The sequence below is a fragment of the Cannabis sativa genome, chromosome 9, assembly GCF_029168945.1.
Source record: "Cannabis sativa cultivar Pink pepper isolate KNU-18-1 chromosome 9, ASM2916894v1, whole genome shotgun sequence".
Classification (NCBI taxonomy): domain Eukaryota; kingdom Viridiplantae; phylum Streptophyta; class Magnoliopsida; order Rosales; family Cannabaceae; genus Cannabis; species Cannabis sativa.
Window position 1 is genome coordinate 10,077,322 of NC_083609.1, and position 24,986 is coordinate 10,102,307.

The following is a 24,986-nucleotide window of genomic DNA, read 5'->3' on the forward strand; positions in this document are numbered from 1 at the left end:
ATTAGTTTACAGAATATATTTTTAAAAAATATTATCATTATTTTAATTTTAAAATTAAAAAACTGATTAAAATTTTCTTACCAAACACCAGCATGATTAATAATTTTTGTTTTTTTTACGTGTTCTGTCCGTTTTTATATATTTGATTTTCTTTTAGGGATAATTGCGGTAAAAGTCCCCAAAAACTTGAGGTTGATGCCGATTAGTCCTCAACCTCAAAAATTGGCGGTGAAAATACCTAAGGTCACAATTTTTGTTTGTCCGTTGGTCCCTCTTTCTAACAGATCCGTTAAATCAAAATAAATACCACGTGTCAATTTTTTATTAGTCCAAATAATAATTTTAATTAAAAAATTTAAAAAACTAAAAAAAATTATTTTAAAATCATAAAATAACTTTTTTTTTTCCTTTTCTCTTTTATTTTCTTTTTTCTCTTCGTCTTCTTCACACAATTCATACCCATGCCGATCCCCAGCCACCACCCCCATTCCCAGCCACGGTCACCAACTACCACCGTCGACATCAAAGACAATCAGAAAACAAAACAAAACCCTGTTTGCTACACTCACGAACCAAATCTCCAACAAAAACTTAAATCTATTTTTTTTACTCAGACCACCACCATTGTTTTGATAAAATAATAAAGAAAAATCAAATATATATATATATATACACAGATGAGAATAAATAAGAGAGACAGTTGGATCTAATTAGAGCACCACCACTAGAGTTCTCCATTAAACTTGAAAATGGAGCTCCTTCACAATCAAATCGTAAGATTCTAAGGATCTAACACCAAAAAAAAAAAAAAATTCCTGCTTGTTATATAAATTCTCAACAAAAAAAATGGGAGTTACAAGAGGAATGAGACACTAACCCATTGATTGCTCTTGATATTGAACTTGTAGAAAGTGACATGAGCATCAGTGATCACAATCTCTTCGATGAACAGGTCGATCTTTGAAGCACAATGAGATTGAGGGCTTTGGTGCAATGTTGGGCGAGATTAGACATTAATTTCCCCATCTGAGATATTTTTTTACTTTACAATAAAAAAAATTAGAAACCCTAATTTTTGGAAATGAATTTTCTTGGTGAATTTTGGTGGTGAGGGTCGTGGCTGAGATGGGCATGGGGTGAGGGTCATGGCTGGGATTGGGAATTGTGTGAAGAAGATGCCCAGTCGACGGCAGTGGGCAGTGGACGACTGGGAAGCAGCTTCGGATCTCGACGGCGGGCGGGCTGGAGCTATGGACAGTGGTCCATTCTCTCGGAGTGTGGCTGGAAGAAAAAGACGAGGTGAGGAGGGGGTCGGGTTAGAGGAAGAAGACGACGAAGAATAAGAAGAAAAATGAAAAAAAGAAAAACAACAAATAAAATAAAATAAATTATAATTTTAAAATATTTTTGTAATTTTTATTTTATTTTAATTTTTTTAATTAAATTATTATTTAAACCAATTAAAAATTGACACGTGGCATTTTATTTGTGTTTAACGGATCAGTTAAGTTAGGGACCAACAGACAAACAAAAATTGGGACCTTAGGTATTTTCACCGCCAATTTTTGAGGTTGAGGACTAATCGGCATCAACCTCAAGTTTTTGGGGACTATTGCCGCAATTATCCCTTTCTTTTACTTAGCGATATTCCAAAATCTTTTTATTTATGATGTCTCTGTCTGGGTTTCGTCTGATGTTTTTTCTTTTAAAGTAAAAAAATAAATATAAAACCACGTCATTTTCTTCTCAAGTCGTTTAGCGTTGGGTAGCGTGCCTTCTCCTAATCTCAATCTTATTTTTCTTCTCTTATCAATATCCTGTCTTTCTCCCCATTTATTTTCCCCCGAAACAAACCTTAACACATTCAGATTTGATCGCATTCCTTACTCGAACCACACCTTATTAATCCTCGAATCTACCTTCCATGGATTCGATGGCGCCTCAGCGACGTGCAAAAGCAATTACCGATCATTTAATTCCTTCCGGAGAGTCTTCCTCCATTCTCCAGCTTAACGCTACCTCCGGCGAGTTTGTTTCCGGTACGTTTATGTTTGTATGTATAGGTTCAATTTTTTTTGATCGCATATGTTTTCGGCTGATAAAGGAGTAGCTGTGTTACTGTTCATATGGTACTTCGTTTAGAACCTATTCAAAGCAATACCGTACTCCTATTTTGCTTCTTCTATTGTCTGTGGCCTTTTCTTTTCATCAATTACGATCGTTTACGGCTTCGATTATGCTTCTTGATATGATTTAGTAAAAGTTGCTTGTAATTTGTCATTTTCGATTGTTCAGATGTCGAAAGATAAAGATATATAATTTTACTTTTCTAATGGAATAAAAAGAAGTAAATTAATTAAATAAATTACGATGCTGTTAATTTGACCAGTGTGCAATTGAACTTTTTTTTTCCTTCCTATTATCATTATTTGTGATGTGATCATGTGAAGAAATGGTAGAGCTGCATTCCCGCATTCCTTTTTCATATTCTGGAACGTGGGGAGCAGGGTGGGCAACATACAATTCAAAACCAATCCAATCTAATTACAAAAAAAAATTAAATGTATAATTAGATATTAAAAGTTGGATTCTAATTAGATTAGATTAGATAAGTTATTAGATGTTATTTTTAAAATACAATTAAAAATTAATCTATTTCAGTTACATTTATATATATTAAAAAATATTTATATTTATTTATGTATAATAAAAATAAGTATTTTAATTATATTTTTAGTGGATTTTTTTTTGTATTGAATTTGTAATATTTGTTTTTGTGATGTTTTCTCCTATTTTATTACTTGCTAAATGTGTTGTTTTATTTATTTTAAATTTTTAATTATATTTTTTTATGGGGTATCAAATTTAAATAAAGGGAGATATTTAGTTTTTACTTATTTTTCTTCACATTTTTAAGTTAATATTAAAAATTAAGTGTGTAATTTGATATTTAATTAAAAAACAGATCCAATTTAATTAGTTTTTGGATTGGATAGGATTTTTAGGTCTAATTGGATCTAAGTGTATGATGATTTTTCAAATTCAATTACTAGTTGGATTAGACCTAATGAGGAGAAAAAAGTTGGATTGGATTGGATGTCCAACCTTACCTTCCATTCATATCCACTTGCCATATGGTACTTTACGTTTGTCTTTGATGTTTAAGGCACCATTTATCAAAACTCTTGGCATAGATATTTATTTGAATAGGATAAGTCCTTAGATTTTGTTTTGTTTGTTTTTATGTCACAACGCAGACCCCCAGTTATAATGTAATTATGTTAAACAAGTTTTTTCCTCACAATCTCCCTTATTGGGGATTCATCTAATTTCAAAGCTGTATTTTGTCTGGGACTTGATTGAGTTAAGACAAAAAAAAAATGTTTCTTGGACATTGGTGTTTGTCTAAAGTTACTGAAACTTGTTGCTTGAGATTATTATTATTAATATTTGGGCAAAATGTTTATAGCTGAATTTTGATTTTGAGGTTGGAGAAGTCAACTTGCTTTATTGTACTGCAATTGTTTAAGTTATTTGCTACTTTAATGCATTGTCTAGGAATATATTCAGATTGATTTTCAGTTTCTTTGATCTGATATGCGTGATAGGGTGAGAGGCAATCAGTTTGTTATGTAATTTTAATCATAGTAATTATCGGTGCTGGTTTTCGTTTTTCACAGAACAAGGCTACAGTGTTGTTCTTCCAGAAAAATTGCAAACAGGAAAGTGGAATGTGTACAGGTTGGCCTATCCCGCTGTTGCTCCCTTTGCTATAATTAAGAAGCTCCATGGCCGTAACGTAAACTTCTCTTTTTTTTGCCAATTTTATTTTCTTGATGTAGATCGGCTCGTTCACCTTTGAAGCTTGTCAGTAGATTTCAAGATCATCCTGAAATTGGTACACTACATGACAATTTTGTGTGAGCATCCTCAATTTTTTTGGCAAGAAAGTTGCTTTATGTGCTCCGGTATTCAATCATTTAATGATTTAGCTGAATAATACTTTTAAACTTCTGCATCCAGGCACGCAATTGATACTTTTCGAGATTACAAGTATCTGGGAACACGGATTCGGGTTGATGGAACAGTTGGAGAGTGAGTTACTTATATAATTTTGGTTCTGAAGTTTTATTCGTATATTTGTAATTATTTTCATTCACTTTTCATCATTCAAGGTACAAATGGATGACATATGGAGAAGTAGGCACTGCTCGGACTGCAATTGGTTCTGGCCTAGTATATCATGGGATTTCAAAGGTAAATTTTTTAAGTATATATTATTGACAATTTGCACACAGTAACGAAACTTTACCATTGTAAGTATCTAATAATCTGGGTTCTCTTTTCTATTTTGGCTTTGTCAATTTACTGTTTTTGATTTTCCTCTATTAACATTTACATTTGATAGGAAAATTGGTTTTAATGTCAATTCTCTCCATGTTGTTTGATTATTGTTCATATTATATACATATTATTTTCTGTCTTACGTTTTTTAAATACAGGGGTCAAGCATCGGGTTGTATTTTATCAATAGACCGGAGTGGCTTATTGTTGATCATGCATGCTCCGCATATTCTTACATATCAGTTCCTTTATATGATACTCTTGGTTTGTCTCTTGCTATTTGCTTAGTGAATTCTTATTGCTTGGTCTAGTCAATATATTTACAAGTTCATTTTATTAATTTTCAGGGCCTGATGCTGTCAAGTATATAGTAAATCATGCTGCTGTTCAAGCTATATTTTGTGTGCCTCAAACATTGAATAGTGTGAGTCATACTACTTTTTATCGGGGCTGCAGTGTGGCACCATCCTGCTACTAATTTTATTGGGTCTGTTGATATATTTGCGTCAATCTATTTTCTAGTCATACAAATCTTTGTGAAGTAACGTTTATAGCCATTAGTACTTTATATTGAGTTTAATTGTCATAGTTTAAAAAACTTAAATGAGAATATTGCATATTGACCCAGGTGTGCATTAGGAACAGACTAGCAGAAGGTTTAGATTGTTACTATAATATTATCACATGGTTTTGGGAGAAACGCATAATTAACTTTTATCATGAACTGGTTAGCTTGAAAAACGAAAACCAGTTTAAATTTAAGATCTGACCTTTCTTCTTATCACTATTTAATAATTGCTCTCAAGCTCCAATGACATGGCCTATTCGTGGTATTTACAGATATTGAGCTTCTTGTCAGATATTCCATCTGTGCGACTAGTTGTGGTATGATAAATGTCTCTTGTACTTATTTTAATTGTATTGTTAACTTAATGTTGATCAAACCGCTTGTTTTACTATCTTCCTTGGATATTTCTTTTGTAAAGGTTGTTGGAGGAATAGATGATCAAATTCCATCACTCCCCTCATCAACCGGGGTTCAGGTTTTATCATATTCAAAGTTGCTTAGTCAGGTAATTTGATTCTCTTTGATTCGGTGGAGATATTCTTAAAATTCTTTTAATAATTAATTGAATTGTTTGTTTCTCTGTGTATATTTTCCTTTTAGGGGCGCACTAACCCTCAGCCTTTTTGTCCCCCAAAACCTGATGATGTAGCAACCATTTGCTACACTAGTGGCACAACTGGGACCCCAAAGGTAGGACTAAAATTTATTTATTTATTTGGTCATTTGGTGTCTATTTGTGTGTTGCCATGAATATTAAGACAAAGAACTACCTCTTGGCCCCACATCTTTTGATGAAATTAGTCGTATACCTCTCAAATTTGAAATTTAGCCAAGGTAACATAATTTTTTCTGATGTAATGGTTTAGCTAACATGTCTTTTTTTGTTCTATTTTAAAGAAATAAGAAAAAAAAAAACACGTTTACATTTAAAGAAATGAACATTATAATAAATAATTCTTTCATTAAGTAACCAACCAAATTCCAGGAAAAAAAAAAGTAACCAACCAAATTCAAATTAGTAATATAGCGAACAAAATGATTTACTGCAAAATTTTAGCCACTATAAAACAAAGTCTCTAGATTATTATTTATTTATTCATCATAGTTCTTCACTGGTACTCACCATTAGAAAACTCAGCTTTATATAATTTGAGATGCAATAACTCTTGGATACTTTTATCATCTTGATTGAGAATTCTTTTTTATCAGTCTCAATTTTAATGGCAGAGTGTTATCCACACTTTTATGTTTTATCCAAAGATAGGGATATTATATTCTTTCTACCTTCCTATTTAGTAAGTCTTGACATTTGATCGGCAAAAGTTATATGTGTTTTTATGACATCAAATTAGAGCAAATTGATTTTACATATTACAGTGGATACTAAATAAAATTATCATTCTTACTAGCTTAATACAACTAAAAACTCGAAGTAACTAATATAAAAGCAATTGATTAAATTGTTTCAAGATATTCAAAACAACTAATAATAATGTAATATAAATTTTTTAATCTTACGATATATGTAATTGGATTGGATTGTTTTTAATTCTATTTTGACATTGTCATCCAATAACCGATCTCAATCCAATTAAAATCTAAATTTTCAAATCTAATCCAATTGGATTTCCAATTTTCGGAATTAGATTGGATTGTATTGCATCAGTGTAATTAGATTAGTTTGGATCTTGCCCACTCCTAGGTAATACAGTACTTTGACCTAAATTCTTGAATCTAAACAGTGTGATTTTGTTATCAAATTCCCCCTTACATGAACTATTGCCAGGGAGCTGTATTAACTCATGAGAATCTGATTGCGAATGTTGCTGGTGCAAGTATTGGTGTCAAATTTTACCCCTCAGATGTGTTAGTACTTATACATTACTTATCTCTCCAAGTTATTTCTCTCATGTTCTGTGTAATTGCTTTTGCCTGTCTCTTTGCTGAGCCTGAAACCATCTTCTATATTATCAGCTACATTTCATATCTTCCTTTGGCACACATCTATGAGCGCGTCAACCAGGTTATGACAGCATATTTTGGAGTTGCTGTTGGATTCTATCAGGGGGTATGATTCTCATTTACTTCTCTTATTTTAGATCTGTGGTTGGTTTTCTCTCTCTTCTTTCTTGTACCTGATTTTTCTAGACAATTATATGATTCTGTTGTTGCTGATTGGTATTCTGAGATATAATTACTTTGCTACTCCGAGTGTATGTGTATTTAACAAAATTATTTTAGATGGTTATCTTTTTAAACATTTGCATCCTTATATCTATCTTTTATTCAGTTTCAGCAATTTTATCCTTTAATTTTGCTTTGTTGAGACAACATTACAGCCACTTTATTTGGACCATCATATGCAGGACAACATGAAATTAATGGATGATATGGCTGCTCTGCGACCTACAATCTTTTGCAGTGTTCCTAGGCTATATAATAGAATATATGCAGGGTAAAAATAGTCAATTTTTATGTGAATTTAATTATACAGTCAATGCAAATAATATTATTATTGAAAATGTTATTATGGTTTTGCAGCATAACAAATGCTGTAAAGTCATCTGGCACACTGAAGCAAAAGCTGTTCAATGCTGCCTATAATGCAAAGAAGCAAGCTTTATTGAATGGTAAAGTGATCTAAGCTATACTCTGCAGCACTAGAGCTAGCAATCAACTTTTTTCTCTGAAACATCTGTGCATTATAGAATCTTTCTCATATGATCTTATTACATAAGAGACTTGATCAACATTTTATAATAAACATTTGTAATAAATGTTACAAGTGCTCTTATATGTTTAAGTTTTGCTAATCTTAAATATTAGTTTGCCCGCTCTTTGGATTGTGGATTTCTTTTGTCTTGTATGATGATTGAGCATTGGATTGTTTCAGGAAAAACTCCATCTCCTATGTGGGACAGATTGGTATTCAATAAGATAAAAGATAAGCTTGGAGGACGAGTTCGTTTCATGGTATCGGGTGCCTCTCCTTTGTCTCCTGATGTCATGGACTTCCTGAAAATGTGAGTTTGCTCCGTTTGCTTTCTTTTTGTGAGTTTTCTTAAATTTGGTTTTACGTACTTCTTTTCCAAAAAATAAATTCCTTACTTAAATGTGCCTTCGCAGCTGCTTTGGTGGTCGTGTAGCTGAAGGGTATGGAATGACTGAAACTTCTTGTGTTATAAGTTCTATGGATGAGGGTGACAGTCTGTCTGGTCATGTTGGTTCTCCTAATCCAGCTTGTGGTGAGTTATGACATAAGCTAAAGAATTCACAGAGACATGCCTATAACAAATTTAATTGATACGTTCAGTATCTTACACCAAATTTATGATACGTTCAGTATCTGTCAATTGGCAAGATGTGAAGTTTATGCAGACCCTTTGACCTTGAAGCCATCATTTCATACTTACCCTCAATTAGAAATCTCTCTTTTTCACAGCCATCATATCTTATTGTGATATTCTCTTATGACCAGCTTTGTTGGATGATCTGTTCCATCATGTATGTGTCTTGCCTTCACACATGCATGTTTCAGATTTGTCTCATCCACCTAGATAGAGGATGTAATTGGAATTACATAATGCTGAACAATCAATGATGCCTTTGTAACGTTTTGTGTGTGTGGGTGTTTTTTTTTTTCTCACTAAATCGTTTTCCGTCCTATTTCAGAAATAAAACTTGTTGATGTTCCAGAAATGAATTACACAACTGCGGATGAGCCATATCCTCGAGGTGAAATCTGTGTCAGGGGTCCAATTATTTTCCGTGGCTATCACAAAGATGAAGAGCAGACGTAACGATGTTACTTGTCTTTTCATTCTCTGTTGTCTATTAACTTTTGAATTTGTCTGACAAGATTATTCGTCTGAACAGGAGAGAAGTTATTGATGAAGATGGGTGGCTTCATACTGGAGACATTGGATTGTGGTTTTCAGGAGGTCGTCTAAAAATTATTGATAGGTGAGATCTTATAATCCTCAGTAATTTGTGCTCCAATGATTGGTTGTTTTGACGAAATATACAATAAGAAGTGTTATACTTGTTCCTGAAACCATCTACAGTCAACTACACACTAGAGATCTGGATAATGTGTATTATCCAAACTTGTGGGAGCCTTTGTCATTTCATAGTGGCATAAAGGACTTTCTAAAACTGTTAAAGTTTTTTTAAAAACAAAAACCATTCCACCTTTCCAAATCACCACTCCACCACCCTTTGAAAGCAAAATAAAGTTTTTTATACATGGAGTTACAAACTTAGGCTCAAATGAAGTTTGGTTACAGAACTTTTCAGACTCAATCTGATGTGAATCTGATTATATAACTTCTCAGGGGTTCTTGTGATTCAAGCATTTGTCTAATTATTATTTTTTTTTTAAAAAAATGAAAAATATTTAGCTTAAATACAAGCATTGCACCACTTATTATGTTGTTTACCATTTTAGGAAAAAGAACATTTTCAAGCTGGCACAGGGAGAGTATATTGCTCCAGAAAAAATTGAGAACGTATATGCAAAGTGCAAATTCGTTGCCCAATGCTTTGTGCATGGTAAGTTGTAATCTATATTCTATACATTCCCTCTTTCCTCAAGCTTTGTACAACACTGTTGTTAAGTTCTTTGCTTTGATCTTGGCAGGTGACAGCTTAAATTCATCTCTAGTAGCAGTTGTCTCCGTAGACCCAGATGTATTACAAGAATGGGCAGCTTCAGAAGGCATTAAGGTAAGAGGAGAATGGTGTCTTGGTTTGTACATAAGCATTGTCATTAACTGCGAAAAATCATCGTGTCTTATTTATGTTTCTTTGACAATCTGTGAACGCAGTTTGAAAACATACAGCAGCTATGCAATGATCCAAGAGCAAAGGCTGCCGTCTTGGCTGATATGGATTCTCTTGGAAGAGAAGCTCAGGTAAGTCATTGGATCAAAACTTGTGTCTAGCATTGGATCAAAACTTGTGTCTAGCCGTCAATTCGAGTGCTCATTTCTTTTTCTACCTCGGCCTTTGTCTAAATTCAATTTTTTTTTAATGCAGCTAAGAGGTTTTGAGTTCGCAAAAGCTGTGACACTTGTGCCCGAACCATTTACATTGGAGAATGGTCTGCTCACTCCAACATTCAAGGCAAGTGTTCATCTTCAAAATGCTGGGAACGAAAATCCCGTTAGTTAATCTAATATTTTAACTTTGTTTTTTCAACTTGTTTAGGTCAAGAGACCTCAAGCAAAGGAATATTTCGCAAAAGCTATTTCGGACATGTACGCTGAGCTCGCAACTTCTGATCCATCTCCTCAGAGCAAGTTGTGAAGTGTAAACTAAACTTAATAATAATAAGCAGTTACTTGTAAATGCTTGTAAGCTGAAAAGGAAAAAATGAGTAGACAAATGAAGCAGCTAAAGCAGTTCAAAGATAAGTTTCATTGTGTCAGATGAAACTGGGAATGGATAACATCTCCCCATCTTACTGTATTGTTTTTAGAATTATTTTTTGGTTTCCAAATAAAATTGTGATGTAACAAGTTAATTCTGTTACTTATTCCTAATATAATTAATAAAATAGCTTATTTTTTTGAAATTATTATATGAAAAATATAAATTGACACTTTATTTATAAAAATATTCTTATAAAGTGTAGACAACATTTATATTTTTTATGTGCTTTTAATTGCCAAAATACCTCTTACACTATCACTTACACAATCAGACGATAATTGTTGGGTGGTTGGTCGAAGGTTGCATCAGACGAAGGTTTTAATCAAACGAAGGTTGCTGGGTGGTTGGCCGAAGGTTGCATCAGACAAATGTTTCAATTAGACAAAGATTACTGGGTGGTTGATCGAAGGTTGCATTAGACGAAGTTTGCTGGTGGTTGACCAAAGGTTGCATCAGACGAAGATTTTAATCTCAGGAAGCATGGATCGTGGGTCGCTGTTGAAATTGTAATGCAAAAGTTATATCTATTGCGAGCCAACTTATGTGCAACTTAATTGTAACTAAAAATATATAAAAATATGAAACTGTATATGTAAAAAACTATTTGTCAGTATTTTTTTTACTACTGATCGATAATTACTTATACCTTAATAGTAATATGTGGAGAAATAACTGTTAGCAAAATGTTTATGTGACTGTTGTGAAATATTAAAAATTAGAACAGTGTTTCTATGTACGCAACTCTATTTACATGTCTTTTCATGATTTAATATGAACAAATTCACCATTAGAAATTTGAAAAACACGAAAATACACGAGGATAAATATTTTACTATAGTATTGATATTATACTTGAATTGGATTGTTTGAGAATTCTGATTTAACTTTTTGAGATATACATTTAATAAATCTGAAAATTAAAGTCAAAAACATTAATTTTATGCAAATTAAACTAGAATTCGAGTTGAATTTTAGTTTCATTTTTTTTTTTTGAAAAGAACTAATGTTCATTAATTAGTAAAATTGATGGGAATCACCGGGGGAATACCCTCCCCTTGATACAAAATTGCCAAATCACTATTAAGTCTTGCGCGTTTGGCTACACCATCAGCCACACTATTAAAACAACGATTAATAAAACAGAAACAAACGCTAGTAAAACTATTAGATAAGTTCAGAATTGAGTAAAAAACTGTAGCTACTCTCCAATCCGGGATAACTCTGGTGGTTAAAGCACTAATAGCCACTTTTGAATCTGAGAAAATCTGCACTTCAATCCATCCATCCTCAATAGCCATGTTGAGAGCATGCAAAATAGCCATTAACTCTGCTTCCAACGCCGAATGTGTCTGCAACTTTTGAGCACTAACAAACCAGAAACCAGTATTCGAATCCACTCTCATTGCAGCAATGCCCGCATCCCCTTGAAACCAAGAGGCATCAGTGAAAATATAGTTCCCAATTCCTTCATTCAATCGAGGAATGATCGCTCTATGTTGCTTATCAGATCGAATGTCAGACTGATCTTTGTTTCCGTTGAATTTTAGTTTCATGGTTGCCCAAAAAACATGAATTCTAAGTTCAAGGTGTGTAAGTGGTATTTGTGTAATTTTTTTTATTTGGACTATATATTTATTTATTTACCCAACTAGAGGTATTTTTATAATATTATTATATTTTTTGGTTAAAACTGAAAAAAACCCTAAATAAAAAGTACAACGTCATTTTACTTTCAATACAATAATGTAAAGCTCATTACATTACATGGATACAACATTTGTATATTAAGTAGTGTAACATTAATTGCAATGAAAAGCATTACAAAAGATTCAAAGACAACAATGGAATGCAACTTTTGATTCCACTACAACCTTCACTCCCTCAAACCAAACATGCACTAAAGAAAACTTGCTCACAAAATACGTAGATCAGCATACAAAAGGTGCAAAATACCAAATATAGTGAAACAACAAACTGCAAGGGTAATTTTGTGATTTGTGAAAGAAAAACCATCAAAAGACTTCAAAAAACCATAGTTGCAAAATGCAAATCTAAAGTGACAAATATAGTGACACTGATACCAGATCGTTAAGAATTTGACAAACTATAGATTAAAAAACCTGGAAATCAAACTACTAGAAATACCATGTTTCAAAAGATTGACTGTCTGCAAATTTGCACTAACAAGAGTACTCAACTAACTGAGGTAGCAAACAGAATACAGTAAAACCATTTAAACATCTTGTTCCATATTGAATACTCGAGACTTAAAAGGAAGTCAAAATTTCGCTCAATAACATTATATCACTCATTTAGCTGCCAATTTTTCCTTTGCCTTTTGAATCTTCAAAACCTTCTTCACAATCTTTTGCTCTTCCACCAAGAAAGCACGAATGATCCTGCACAACATGAATTTCTTAAGAGAACATTCAACTTGGACATAACAAATGGGAGGACCGTGACTAGTCATTAACAGTTACATACCTCTCCCTAACAGCACTTCCAGAAAGAACGCCACCATAGGCACGGTTCACAGTCCTACGGTTCCTCGACAATCTAGAGCGCTTGTATTCAGTTGGTCTCAGGTGAGGGATCTGCAACAACTCATAAATTAGACATTAACAAGTTGTGGAAGGGAAAGGCCTTAACCCAAAAAAGATGGCACATAAACTAAACACTAGAACAAGTAATACGATAAACAAGCTAAAATGGCAGACTTCAAATGCGAGCAATGGCACACACGAGTCAAAAACCAAATTCCAAGTTCTTCATCTTGGTTCCTAGAACACAAATGCTACCCTATGAAAATGTGTTCTTTTATCAAGTAAACTCTAGATATTAAGGTTGTAATCATATGTATAGACGTGAAATCTAATATAACGATTGATAATTAATATGTACATTCGCATTATGCATGACCTAAAATCAAATCCATATTAAAGCTCAATTTCACAGGTACTTTATAAAGAAAAATCATCATACCCCTTGAATTCTCTTGCCAGTAATAGGACATTTTGGGCCACTTGCTCTCTTCTTGGTGGTCTGGTAGACCAACTTCCCACCTAATGATGGAAAATGTACAAAATAAGCAAAACCCAGAAACAAAAAAACGACATCTTCCCACAAATTCAACAATGATTTCGATAACGAAATGGTAGAAACTTGAAAAGGTTAAGATTAGTGGGTGTGTGTGAAAAAACAAACCTGGGGTTTTGACGATTCGGTGCTGGTTCGATTTGGTGGCGTAGCTGTGTCGCGAGCGATAAGTGAGACGCTGCACCATTTTCGATTACTTGGTAAAAAACTCTGCGATTCAAGACAGCAAAAGAAGAAGAACAAAATAGACAAGAAAGAAAATAAGTAGGGTTTTCAACTTTATCAAAAACATTCTAAAAACAAAACCCATATATACATATTCTACCATAGAGAGTATGAGATAGATACCTTGAGCTCCGAAAGAGAAGAAGAGACGGAAAGAAGTTCGTCTTCAGTTTCCACTCTGTAATGTATGAGAAATAAGATGAAACCCTAATTTGATGATACAGTAATTTGTGTTATTGGGCTTTTGGATTGGGCTTATGTTTGGGCTATTGTAATGGGCCTATCTCCCAAGACCAACACGCCTTTCAAAACAAATTAGAATTGGACTGGAAAAAGATCACGATCTGACTTTCAATTGAGAGGACTCAACAACTGTCAACTGAGTCTGCCCGCATTTGATAATAGCCCAATTCCTCTGCTTTGAAAAGAGGGACTTTTTTGTGAGTCTTCTCATCATTTATTGATTCATTACAGTGACAGAGCTCAGAGCTTAAGCTCTTTGATGTTCGATACTCAAATCGGACCAGTTTAGGAGCGTGTTTTGGGAACCAATTCGGATTCTGATTCTTGATTTCGCCACTTCCGAGATTAATATTTTGCGGATCAGATGCTGTACGGACCAACTTCCGTATCGCCAACGGTTTCCATTTTGTGTTGGAAGAAGTCCCGAGCTTCGCCGATTCCTTTTAGAGTTTCGGTGGATTGATTGAGGATTTTTGTTAGGGGTTTTCTATTAGAATTCGGGATGTTGTCGAATCATTTGCAGAATGGGATGGAGACAGCCAAGCTGGCGTGGTCTAGACTTCCGAACGCGGAGGAAGGGCAAACCGACGCTCTTGGCATCGCAAAGAGCGATGTGAACAGTGTCGAGAGCCTTGACTATGAAGTTATCGAGAATTACGCTTACTGGGAAGAGCAGGTCCCGTTTCTGGGGTTTCTTGGTTCGAGTTCAATTATGCCTATTTTTTTATAGCCTTTTTGTGGGTTTGCGGCCCTGTTGATTCTTAACTTTTCTGGCGTGTTTTGGGTTCTGTGTAGGCTCAAAGAGGAAAACTTTTTGTGGGATATTATGTGGTAGTGAAATGGTTCTTTGCACTGCTTATTGGCATCGGTATGTCGATGAATTTTGCTTTTTTTATTTTTTTTTCCTTCGTGAACCTTAATTTTGGGGCGTTATCTCTATACATTCTATGATATAGCTTTTCATGACACTCTTCTAGTTTTGAATCTTTGCATTAGTTACTTTTTGTATGAGTAGTCGTCTGGAGGTTGAAGCAGAGGATATGTGTTCCTTCGAGTATAACCAACCAGATTATATAAACGAATTGTAACTAGTATATTTTGACAGTAAGTGTAAAGAAGAACGATGTATTAGTTTGTTTCATTGGTCAGAGATAATTGACCTTCAACTACTATGATTATGTCATTGTTTATTATTAGAAACATAATGATCTTCGATTGTTCTAGTTCTGTATTTCATTTTCTTTTCCTGCTGGAGGAAGCGATCGTATTGGTGTTTAATCATGTATTTGATTTCCATTGATTGCCTTCAGGTACTGGACTAGCCGCTGTTTTCATCAACATTTCCGTTGAGAACTTTGCAGGCTGGAAGTTTGCTCTGACATTTGCTATAATACAAAAATCATATGTAGCTGGATTTGTGGTGTACATATTAATCAACTTGGCTCTAGTATTGTCCTCTGTATATATCATTACACAGTTTGCACCAGCAGCTGCTGGATCTGGTATTCCAGAAATCAAGGGTTATCTGAATGGTATGTTAGATTTTCTTTTCTTTCCCCTGTAATATGTTCATTGTTTCCATTTTCCTGTTCATTATCTAATTAATATCTTATTTGGTTAAAATTTATCAGGGGTTGATACTCACGGTATCCTGCTTTTCAGAACCTTAATTGGAAAGGTTCGACGATCCTTTCGCTATTAAGTCGTGCTTATTTTGACTTCTATGTTTTCAGTATTTTTATTGGTTTGTTTTTTCTTCCTTCTGGTGATACACAGATATTTGGAAGTATTGGGTCAGTTGGAGGTGGTCTAGCTCTTGGGAAAGAAGGTCCTCTTGTTCATACGGGTGCTTGTATTGCTTCTTTGCTTGGACAAGTAAGCACATATTCTGGAAATGCACTGTGTGTAAATTTTCTTTGTTATCTGTTTTGATTTTTGTAATCAAACTGAAGAACCACTTTTGAATGCATGGCTAACATACATGCTAGGAAGGCTTATGCATGTTAAAACAAAAAATATTAATGCCAACATTTTCTACGCATTCCACTACAAACTAAAGTTTTTCTACATATGATCCTATCTCAGGGTGGATCTACAAAATATCATGTAAGTTCCAGGTGGCTACAAGTATTTAAAAGCGATCGGGATCGCAGAGATCTTGTAAGTTCCTTTTGTTGTCAAGTTAATTTTACAAAAATTTTGTACCTAATTAGCGTGTTTCTTTTGTATGACTTAAATAGTGAAATATTTCAAATTAATAAATTATTGAGATGAATCTCTCCATATCATACTCATTCTAATTCTAGATTTTGTGACTTTTGAAAAGGTAACTTGTGGGTGTGCAGCAGGAGTTGCTGCTGCTTTTAGAGCTCCTGTTGGTGGTGTATTATTTGCATTGGAAGAAGTAACATCATGGTAATGCCAATTCTGTTTCCTGACTTTTGTAAGGACTGGAATATCTGCATGGGTTGTCTTGTGCTGTTAATGTAATCATTCATGGATGCGTTTTGACGTGCTTGCTTGTTTCGAAAGTTGTGATTGTGAAAATGTTATGTTTTGCAATTTCAATGTTAAACTTGTAATCCTGATAAGTTAAAATATGCTGGTGCCTTAACAGTTCTGTTTTTTTTTTCTTGAAGGTGGAGGAGTCCACTTATGTGGCGTGTCTTCTTCACTTCTGCCATTGTAGCTGTTGTGGTGCGTACTGCAATGGGGTGGTGTAAAAGTGGAAAATGTGGACATTTTGGTTCAGGTGGCTTCATAATATGGGACACTTCCGAGTTAGGTTCTTTACTCTCTTCAGATACTTACATTACTGTGTCTGTTCAGCTTGTTCTAATTTTAACTTGCCTTATTTTCAGTGGCCAAGACGACTACTATATTAGGGAGCTATTGCCAATGGCAGTTATTGGTGTGATTGGAGGGTTATTAGGTATTTCTTCATTTCCTTTTGCCTGGATGTGTTACATGCTGCTTTTTATGGGTTACATTTTCTTCTGTTTTTCCCCTTTTTTCACAGGTTTGATATATCTTTTATTTTTCAGGAGCTTTGTTTAATCAGTTAACATTTTACATTGCTGGCTGGCGTCGAAATTATTTGCACAAGAAAGGGAACAGAGTCAAGGTAATCTTTGGACTGTAATATAAAGGCAGACTCATGTGTCTCCATCACTATTATTTGGTCCAATTTCACTCAACCATACAAGAAAGTGTTTAAATTATGACAGTAATCTGTGATGGGATCCCTAACTTACACTTGCTTATGTTCTCACTCTCATTTGTTAACCTTACCTTTAATTTTTGTTTTGATGCAGATATATGAAGCCTGCCTTGTATCTGTAATAACTTCTCTTATTTCCTTTGGTTTGCCACTTTTAAGAAAATGCAGTGCGTGCCCTGAGTCGGATTCTGATAATGGAATTGAGTGCCCAAGGCCTCCAGGAATGTATGGGAACTATGTAAACGTAAGATCCCTGTTCATGGTGTTTCTGTTTAAAATTTTAGAATCACTTATTTTGCTATTTGCTTTTTCTGCCTACCAACTTCTGTTCCCCGTTTCTATTAAATATATAGATTCTGTGAGATTATTGTTTCTTCTCGGCACAAGAAGGTTTTGTAATTAGTATATTCTGTCTTCTACATCTTTGACATGGTTATGAAGACCAAAATCAACCTAAGTTACATGTCTCTGATATTTAGGGGCTGTTAGGGTTTTAGGGCATGTGAGTGATATTTTGAAGCTTACTGAATCTATATATTTTCAGTTCTACTGCAGTAAGGACAAGGAGTACAATGATCTGGCAACTCTTTTCTTTAATACTCAGGTTCTTTTCTACTGACTGAAGTCTTTATTTTGGAACATAACATTATAGTTTTATGGTGTCTTTATGATTTCTACTCAATTGTATCTGCTTTGTTGTGACAGGATGATGCCATTAGGAATTTGTTCAGTGCAAAAACAATTCACGAGTTCAGTGCTCAAAGTCTATTGACCTTTCTGGTAATTCATTTTTCCTTGAGCTTTTTACAGGCTATACAGCAGCAATTTGTGAGTTTTGGTACATTTTGGGTAATTTTTTTGCAACTGTATTGCAGGTTATGTTTTATAGTTTAGCAGTTATAACATACGGCACTGCTGTTCCAGCTGGTCAATTCGTACCTGGGATTATGATTGGTTCAACATATGGACGTCTTGTTGGCATGTTTGTAGTTAACTTTTATGCGAAGTTGAACATTGAAGAGGGGACGTGAGTCAGTTGTTTAGCTTTGTGATTATGCTGCATTAACTTTCCTATCTTTGAACTAATGTGGAATACTTGGTGGACCTGCAGATACGCTCTTCTTGGAGCTGCTGCTTTTCTTGGGGGATCAATGCGGATGACAGTGTCTTTATGCGTCATTATGGTTGAAATCACAAATAACTTGAAACTTCTAGTTCCTATCATGCTTGTTCTTCTAATTTCAAAGGTCTACTTCCTTTTATCTTTTTATGTTTTAATACATACTATATTTGTGAGGGAATGAGAAAATAATTTATATTTTTATCTGCAGGCTGTTGGTGATGCTTTTAATGAAGGTTTCTATGAAGAACAGGCACGATTAAGGAATATTCCATTACTAGAATCGAGACCTAAATACCAGATGCGGAAAATGACAGCAAAGGAAGCCTGTGGAAGAGGGGTAAATGTCTTTTTAAGCCTTCGTCATTTATAATATGACAGCCTATAGATAGTAATGAGTATTAGTATGAATATAGACCTTGGATGTTTGGTATATCATTCTTTTTAAATGTGGACATTATGAATCAGACATTGCATTATTTGTGTGTATGTAAGCTTTCAAGAACCTTTATACTAATCCAAATTAAATTCGCCGGATGTCTGTGCTGTGTTAACGTTTGGTGATTACATTGATTTTGATTGTTGTGGTTTTTTCTTTCTTTTTATATATATATATTGTTAATGAAAGTCTGCTGCTAATGATAAATGTGAAAACTCAAATTAAAGTGCTCCTAATTGATAGAGCTCTCCATCTTTTATATTGACTTCTCATGGGCACTTCACATGGAACATGGAGATTCTTCTGGTGCTAGAATTTTTTCTTTTGTGACAAACAAACTCATAAGGCTTGTCAAAACACATGAATGTTTACAATTGTCGTATGCGTTTGATATGTACGAGATTGTGCTGAAACTTCATTTCTGAAGCGGTGAAGCCATCTGAAATTAACTGTATAATGTTTCTTTTGAAGGTGGTCTCCTTCCCTCGAGTTGTTAAGGTTGCAGATGTAGTTTCTATTTTACATAGCAACAAACACAATGGCTTCCCAGTATGCATGCTCTTTCCCTATATCTTTATCGTCAATATTTGGCGGCATTTGGAGGTTAATGCTTATTTTTACCCTATACAGGTGATTGACCATACCAGAAATGGAGAAACACTTGTCATTGGACTCATGCTTCGAACGTGCGATATATTCTCTCTCTCTCTCTCTCTCTCTCTCTCTCTCTCTCTCTCATTATTAAAACACAATTTTCAAGAAGAAACAATGTTAACTTTGTTCATGTTGCAGTCACTTGTTGGTACTTCTACAGTCTAAGGCTGATTTTCAGCATAGTCCTTTGCCTAGTGATTCAAGAGGATCTAGGTTTATCAGGTAATGAAAAGCATCAAAGTTTGGTTTGAAGTCTGGCATTCCACTTGTGCTACAAGATTTTGATGGATTTCTGTGTATTCCAGGCATTCTCTCAACGAATTTGTGAAACCTGCTTCTAGCAAAGGAATATCTATAGATGATGTGCATCTTAGTTCAGATGACTTGGAAATGTACATAGATCTTGCCCCTTTTTTGAACCCCTCTCCATACATTGTCCCTGAGGATATGTCATTGACGAAGGTAGCCATGTCATCTATTTTCCTCTGTACTTTGTTTTTATTTTCTTGTTGTATGCAAATAATATTACGAATAATTGTTGCATCTTGGTGGTGCAGGTATATAATCTTTTCCGTCAGCTAGGTTTGAGACATATATTTGTTGTTCCTCGTCCATCTCGTGTAATTGGTTTGATTACCAGAAAAGACCTATTGATTGAGGTATTGCAATTCCTTTCCCTTAGCTGTGCATTTCTACATCAAAGAAACATCATTTTTTTAAAATAAACAAATAAATAAAGTGAAACTTCATTGATCTTTGGTTGTCTGTCTTTCAGGAAAATGTAGATTCAGCCACCTTGGAGCTCCAATCGACTAGTGTAAGGTCTCTATGATGCCTTTTTTTTTTCTACTCACACGTAGACTGAAAATAATTGTTTTTGGATTGGACCGTCTTAGTATGATTTTGAAATTCTTTTAGGTGGCGTTTAGTTGGGAGGAATGAAAATATAAGAATAAGAATGAAAATGGAAATGGGAATAGGAATATGGATGGAATGGAATAAAATTTAAAATACATAAAAAAATTGATAAAAAAAATTATTAAATTTTTTCAAATCTTGCATTGGAATGGTCTTTTCTTCCATTTCAAAATGGAATAGTCATTCCACGGAAAGGCTATTTCATTGGAATGATATTCCAATACTTAGGGGTCGTTTGGAACGTCGTAATAGGTCGATTGTATTGTATTATATTGAATTAGATTATATATCATATTTTTATGTAATACTATGTTAAAGTGTTGGAATGTCATTCCAATAGAATGGCCTTTCCACTATTTTGGTGGAATGACAATTCCATTTTGAAATGGAAGGAAAGATCATTCCAATGCATGATGAGAAAAAATTCAATAATTTTTTTATCAATTTTTTTTATGCATTTTAAATTTTATTCCATTCCTATTCCTATTTCCATTCTCATTTTCATTCTTATGTTTTCATTCCTTCCAACCATACGCACCTAAAATGCAACAAAACAAAGGAATGGAATGAAGATTATTTCTTTTTTATTCTATTCCATTTTATTACTTCTAACCAAACGCAACCTAAGTTTTATGTTTCAGCTAATATATTCTTACTTTAAAATTTGATTTGAGAATTAAGATGGACACATCAAGTAATTCTTTCACATGAAGTTTTTTATTCCTGTGACTATCAGCCTTATCAAAGGGAGTAGAACTATTAGATAAATATACGCAGAACTCATGAAGGGTATACTTAGTGGAAGAAAATACTGATGAGTTGAGGCGTTAGCTATAGAAAATGGTCTTCTTGTTCTGATGATATGGTTTACAACTTCATAATTTCTATGTTTTTTTTTTGTCTTTGATGTGATTTATGTTTTTGCCCTTAGGCATCAAAATCTGTTGTTTGACCATATATATAATTCATTTAGTTTTTGAATTTGAGTTCATACATTGGCCAAAATCACTCAATTCATCTTTTTAATCCACGTTGTAACCTGTTTGTACCAGACCTCAGCATCGCGATAGAAGTTCAGCCGTAAGGAATGAAGAAGCGGAGCGCCCACTTCTCAACGGTCTTCTGGTCCAACATATGTCAGACTGAACTACCTTTGAATCTTCCCTGATGACTGTACTTCTCACTGCTTGTTTCTTAGTTCTTTCTTCCCACTTTCTCTTTGCTCATCTTCTTTTATCTTAGGCATTTAGGGTAGTTATTCATTAATGATTGGTCTCCTTGCATGGAGGGGTTTCTTTAGACCCAAGCGTCTGAAGTTTGTATCATATAGAAATGTAGTCATAGAAGTTGAAAAACTAACAATAGCAGAATTCTAATAATTAGGTTATATCAAAGACAACATAAACCTGGCTGAGTCGATTGCCTAGGTTTGCAATTTATTGGAATTATTATACATTCAAAAGGCTTGGAAGTGATTAAAGTGCTTCGTTTTTAGTTGATGCCTTCATTAGACTTGGTTTACAGTCCCCGGTATAATGTTGACTTGAAAAGAATAAACGAATAAATAAAAATAAAAAAAAAATCTAGTAATAAATATACTTTAATCACTTTACTTTTTATTTCCCCTATTTTTTTTTAATTGGTTTGTTAAATTTTAATTGCCTATATATGTAATGATCAAGAGGGTTGTTAAAGAGCTTAAATTATTTGTCTAAACCCTAAAGGAAAGAAAAATAGAGGGAAAGAAAAATTATGAAAGATAGAAAATAGAGAAGAAAGAAAAGAAAATGTGTATCCCTTCTATTGTTTGGTAAGTAGGGAAGAAAGAAAATAGTGGTAAAAGTAAAATTACTATTCGATAATTTCATATTTATTTTTTTAAATGAATTTGAAGGGTAAATAAGTGTTTATCCAAAATTTTGGTTTGATGGCGTGGACACTATTTTTGACACGTGACACGAAAGAAATAATATTGGGGGTCCCACATCTTAGGATAGTGTAGTGTTACCTGCACACTAGAGGCACTTAAGTAAGTACCAAGATCCATCGAAGTCGTTTTTGAATGCTATCCTTTAACAAAAAGGTTACCATGACCCTAAAACAATGAACTATAAAGTTGAGGATGTCAACATGGACATCCCAGGGCTTAACTTGGGACCAGCATCAGTGCAGGGCGCCCATGTTGACATCCTGTGCGCCATCTCGCATCAGTTTCGGTTGCCAACAACTTCCTAGGGGCAATTTGCTTAGCCATTTTCTTAAGATACATGAGAGACATGCCCTAGCCAAGTTTCAGACTTTCGAGATAAGTTTATGAGAAACGCCACTCGGGCACCAAGAAGCCCTAATGGGCAACTAGGTAGACGTCTAGTCAATATGGGCGCACCATGGCTCGGGTTTAGGTTTTTAGGGACATCCTTGGACCATGATTCCTCAAATCTATCAAAGAACAATTCTAGGATATGATATTTCATCAACGACATCTCGAAGGAGCCCATCCACAACTATTGGCGCCCAGGTTGACATTCCAACTTGGGCACCAATTTTATTTCACCAAGAAATGCCCGTGCAAATTTGACAAAATTGAAATTCGTGGAGCATTTTTCACCAAAAAGAAGATTGGACATCAACGAGATTAATTTGAGAGATGTTGCCCCCACTTGAGTGCCCAGCTCATGCCCCGAGGCCACTATGGGTGCCCAGGTTGATGTATCTCAACTTAAGGCACTCTGGAACTCTTATTTTTGTCCACGAGGAAGAAAGATGTGCTTTTGGGAAGCAAATGAAGCCATCTGAGCCCCAGATGAAAAGACGAGCGCCCAGGGTGACAACACCCCAGTCACTAGGTGCCCAGGTTGACGTGGCCTCACTTCTGGTGGTTCCATCCATCCGATTGTTATTCCGTCTCGGGCATTCTTCTTAGTTTGCTCCAAAAAGAAAATATGAGATTTGAAATCAAGAGAAAATATTGTTCGAGTAGTGAGTTAGGGCCCAAGCATCACCAGGCGGCAGTGTGCAAGCACGATGGCGCACATTGGCGCTCAGGTTGACATTGGCCTGAGGCTCGGTGTTATGTCCTTCAAATAGCAGTTTTGCTCCAGAAATTGGTCTTATTTTGTCCCCAAAATAATTTATGGATGTTTTCGCAACTCAATATCATATGTGCATGTGTCATGCGCAAGTCTACCGACATCCATGTGCACTAGCAGTACCCAGGTGTCACTTAGTTGTCACTAGTGATTCACCGGGCATCACTTGTGCATATCAAGTAAAATTGCTAAGAGAACTTCCCCAAGGTCAAAGAATGAACTGAGGATAGCTATCACATCATTCAAGCATCTCAAAATATGACTAAAGTCCAAGAAACCAAGTTCTAGGCGCCCAAGTTGACGTTTATGTGAACCTGGTTGCCCAAAAGTCAGCCTGATCTCTCAGTCACTTTTCATCAGTGCACATTGCTCAGTAAAATGACCATAAAAATCTCTCAATTTTATCCAAATAACGCGATTCAAGTGGACAATTAAAGCTTTTTCCAAGATGGATCCAAGTGTCTCACACCCCTGCCGCAATTCTGATGATTTAGGTATCAAAATTAACTCACGAGATAGTGTTGGATTTCTCAGCTAATTTTGTGCAAATTTTTCTATTATTCTATTGTAATTAATTGGACCTAAAGACAACTCCTTTGGCTCATTACTCACACTTTCCATTCTCTCTACAAGGTTAGAGCTTCTCTATCTCCACACTTTATCTCTCTAGTAATTGTGAAGGGAAGTTAGCCTAATCATTTTTTTGTGAGTTCTCTTGTAAGACAATTAACTTTTGCGATAATAAAAGCTATAAGTAGACGCAGTTCCATAACCATTCCAATATGGGGAGTGAACTACTATAAATTATGGTGTTTTCTCTTTAGTTCTTATTTTTTCTATTTGCCGTTATCGCTTATCAGACGATACGGAGTTGACCATTTTTTAGTGTCAATACTTTGGCTCTTTTATTGAAAGTACCACTCGAGTCCCTTGGTTGCCTTTAGGTTTTTAGTGTTCGAGTATATGCTTCATTTTGAAAGGAATTCATAAGTACGAGAACATAAGAGCTTCTGGAAAAGTGGTGACAACTAGGTCCACCAGTGTTGGTTGTGATGCTTCAGTTGGCGGGACTTCAGACAGTAGGTTAGGAGCACCTGGCTCGAGACCCCAAGCATTATGCCGACATGAGCTGGCAACGACACTAATGGTACTGTGCCACCACGTGAGCCGCGTATGAACCTCAACGAGGAGCCTGTGAGCCTCAAAAAGGAACACGCGGAGCATGGCAGGGAGTTGGAGCTTGACCCTGAGGTCGAGAAATTGGAAGAGGCTATAGCTAACTTGTAACAGTAGTCAAGCCTAGGAGAGGCTGACGAGCTCAACCCCTTGGTTGAGAAATCAGAGGAAATTGTTGCTAACTTGCAACAACATTTGAGCCTAGAAGATGCTAACAAGCTCAACCCCGAGGTTGAGCAACTGCAGGAGGTTGTTTCTAACTTGCAACAACATTTGCAAGAGTCACTGGAAAAGCATCGGGAGGAGTTTCAACGTTGGTTCCAGGAGCAATGGACTAGCGTTGAGACTCAACGAGCCTCTCAAGAGGAGAGGAGAGTCATTTTGGCCTATTCGATACGTAATATGTATCGAGCTGGCACCATGTCGGCAATCCCGATAGTCATGCTTGAAAGTTAGTGTGA

The 24,986-nt window shown here is 35.0% G+C and overlaps 3 protein-coding genes and 1 long non-coding RNA gene across 9 annotated transcripts; 2 read left to right on the forward strand and 2 right to left on the reverse strand.

Annotated features, from left to right (window-relative positions):
* Positions 1–376: 376 nt before the first annotated feature.
* On the reverse strand, positions 377–1,444 carry LOC115707845 (uncharacterized). The gene is made up of 2 exons (XR_004009781.2): positions 878–1,444; positions 377–789 (listed from the first exon to the last, which is right to left on the reverse strand). It is a non-coding gene; the product is annotated as an uncharacterized LOC115707845 (long non-coding RNA).
* Positions 1,445–1,541: 97 nt separating this feature from the next.
* On the forward strand, positions 1,542–10,487 carry LOC115722312 (long chain acyl-CoA synthetase 6, peroxisomal). Its single transcript, XM_030651495.2, has 23 exons — positions 1,542–2,039; positions 3,681–3,741; positions 3,843–3,920; positions 4,024–4,095; positions 4,176–4,257; positions 4,503–4,608; positions 4,692–4,768; positions 5,185–5,229; positions 5,331–5,417; positions 5,513–5,602; positions 6,699–6,778; positions 6,887–6,980; positions 7,279–7,367; positions 7,454–7,542; positions 7,806–7,935; positions 8,039–8,157; positions 8,585–8,708; positions 8,789–8,875; positions 9,360–9,463; positions 9,552–9,637; positions 9,739–9,825; positions 9,950–10,036; positions 10,121–10,487. Exons 1-23 carry the CDS (start codon positions 1,925–1,927, stop codon positions 10,217–10,219), a joined length of 2,088 nt encoding a protein of 695 aa, XP_030507355.2. The 5' UTR covers positions 1,542–1,924; the 3' UTR covers positions 10,220–10,487.
* A 1,991-nt stretch (positions 10,488–12,478) lies between these two features.
* LOC115722313 (large ribosomal subunit protein eL34) lies at positions 12,479–14,027 on the reverse strand. Its single transcript, XM_030651496.2, has 5 exons — positions 13,790–14,027; positions 13,550–13,651; positions 13,328–13,407; positions 12,830–12,939; positions 12,479–12,744 (listed from the first exon to the last, which is right to left on the reverse strand). The coding sequence occupies exons 2-5, from the start codon at positions 13,626–13,628 to the stop codon at positions 12,654–12,656; spliced, it is 360 nt and encodes a 119-aa protein (XP_030507356.1). The 5' UTR covers positions 13,629–13,651; positions 13,790–14,027; the 3' UTR covers positions 12,479–12,653.
* A 384-nt stretch (positions 14,028–14,411) lies between these two features.
* On the forward strand, positions 14,412–21,754 carry LOC115722311 (chloride channel protein CLC-d). 6 transcript variants are annotated; one of them, XM_030651492.2, is made up of 23 exons: positions 14,412–14,585; positions 14,705–14,777; positions 15,220–15,441; positions 15,541–15,587; positions 15,686–15,784; positions 15,995–16,069; positions 16,236–16,324; positions 16,549–16,689; positions 16,771–16,841; positions 16,954–17,033; positions 17,224–17,373; positions 17,674–17,733; positions 17,835–17,909; positions 18,005–18,156; positions 18,241–18,376; positions 18,461–18,589; positions 19,160–19,237; positions 19,319–19,374; positions 19,481–19,564; positions 19,648–19,804; positions 19,900–20,001; positions 20,118–20,164; positions 21,313–21,754. In XM_030651492.2, the coding sequence occupies exons 1-23, from the start codon at positions 14,412–14,414 to the stop codon at positions 21,404–21,406; spliced, it is 2,391 nt and encodes a 796-aa protein (XP_030507352.2). In that variant the 3' UTR covers positions 21,407–21,754. The 6 variants fall into 6 exon arrangements, with proteins under 6 accessions (XP_030507352.2, XP_060959512.1, XP_030507351.2 ...); XM_061103529.1 differs by having other exon boundaries at positions 20,118–20,159; XM_030651494.2 differs by having other exon boundaries at positions 14,467–14,607.
* The last annotated feature ends 3,232 nt before the right edge of the window (positions 21,755–24,986 follow it).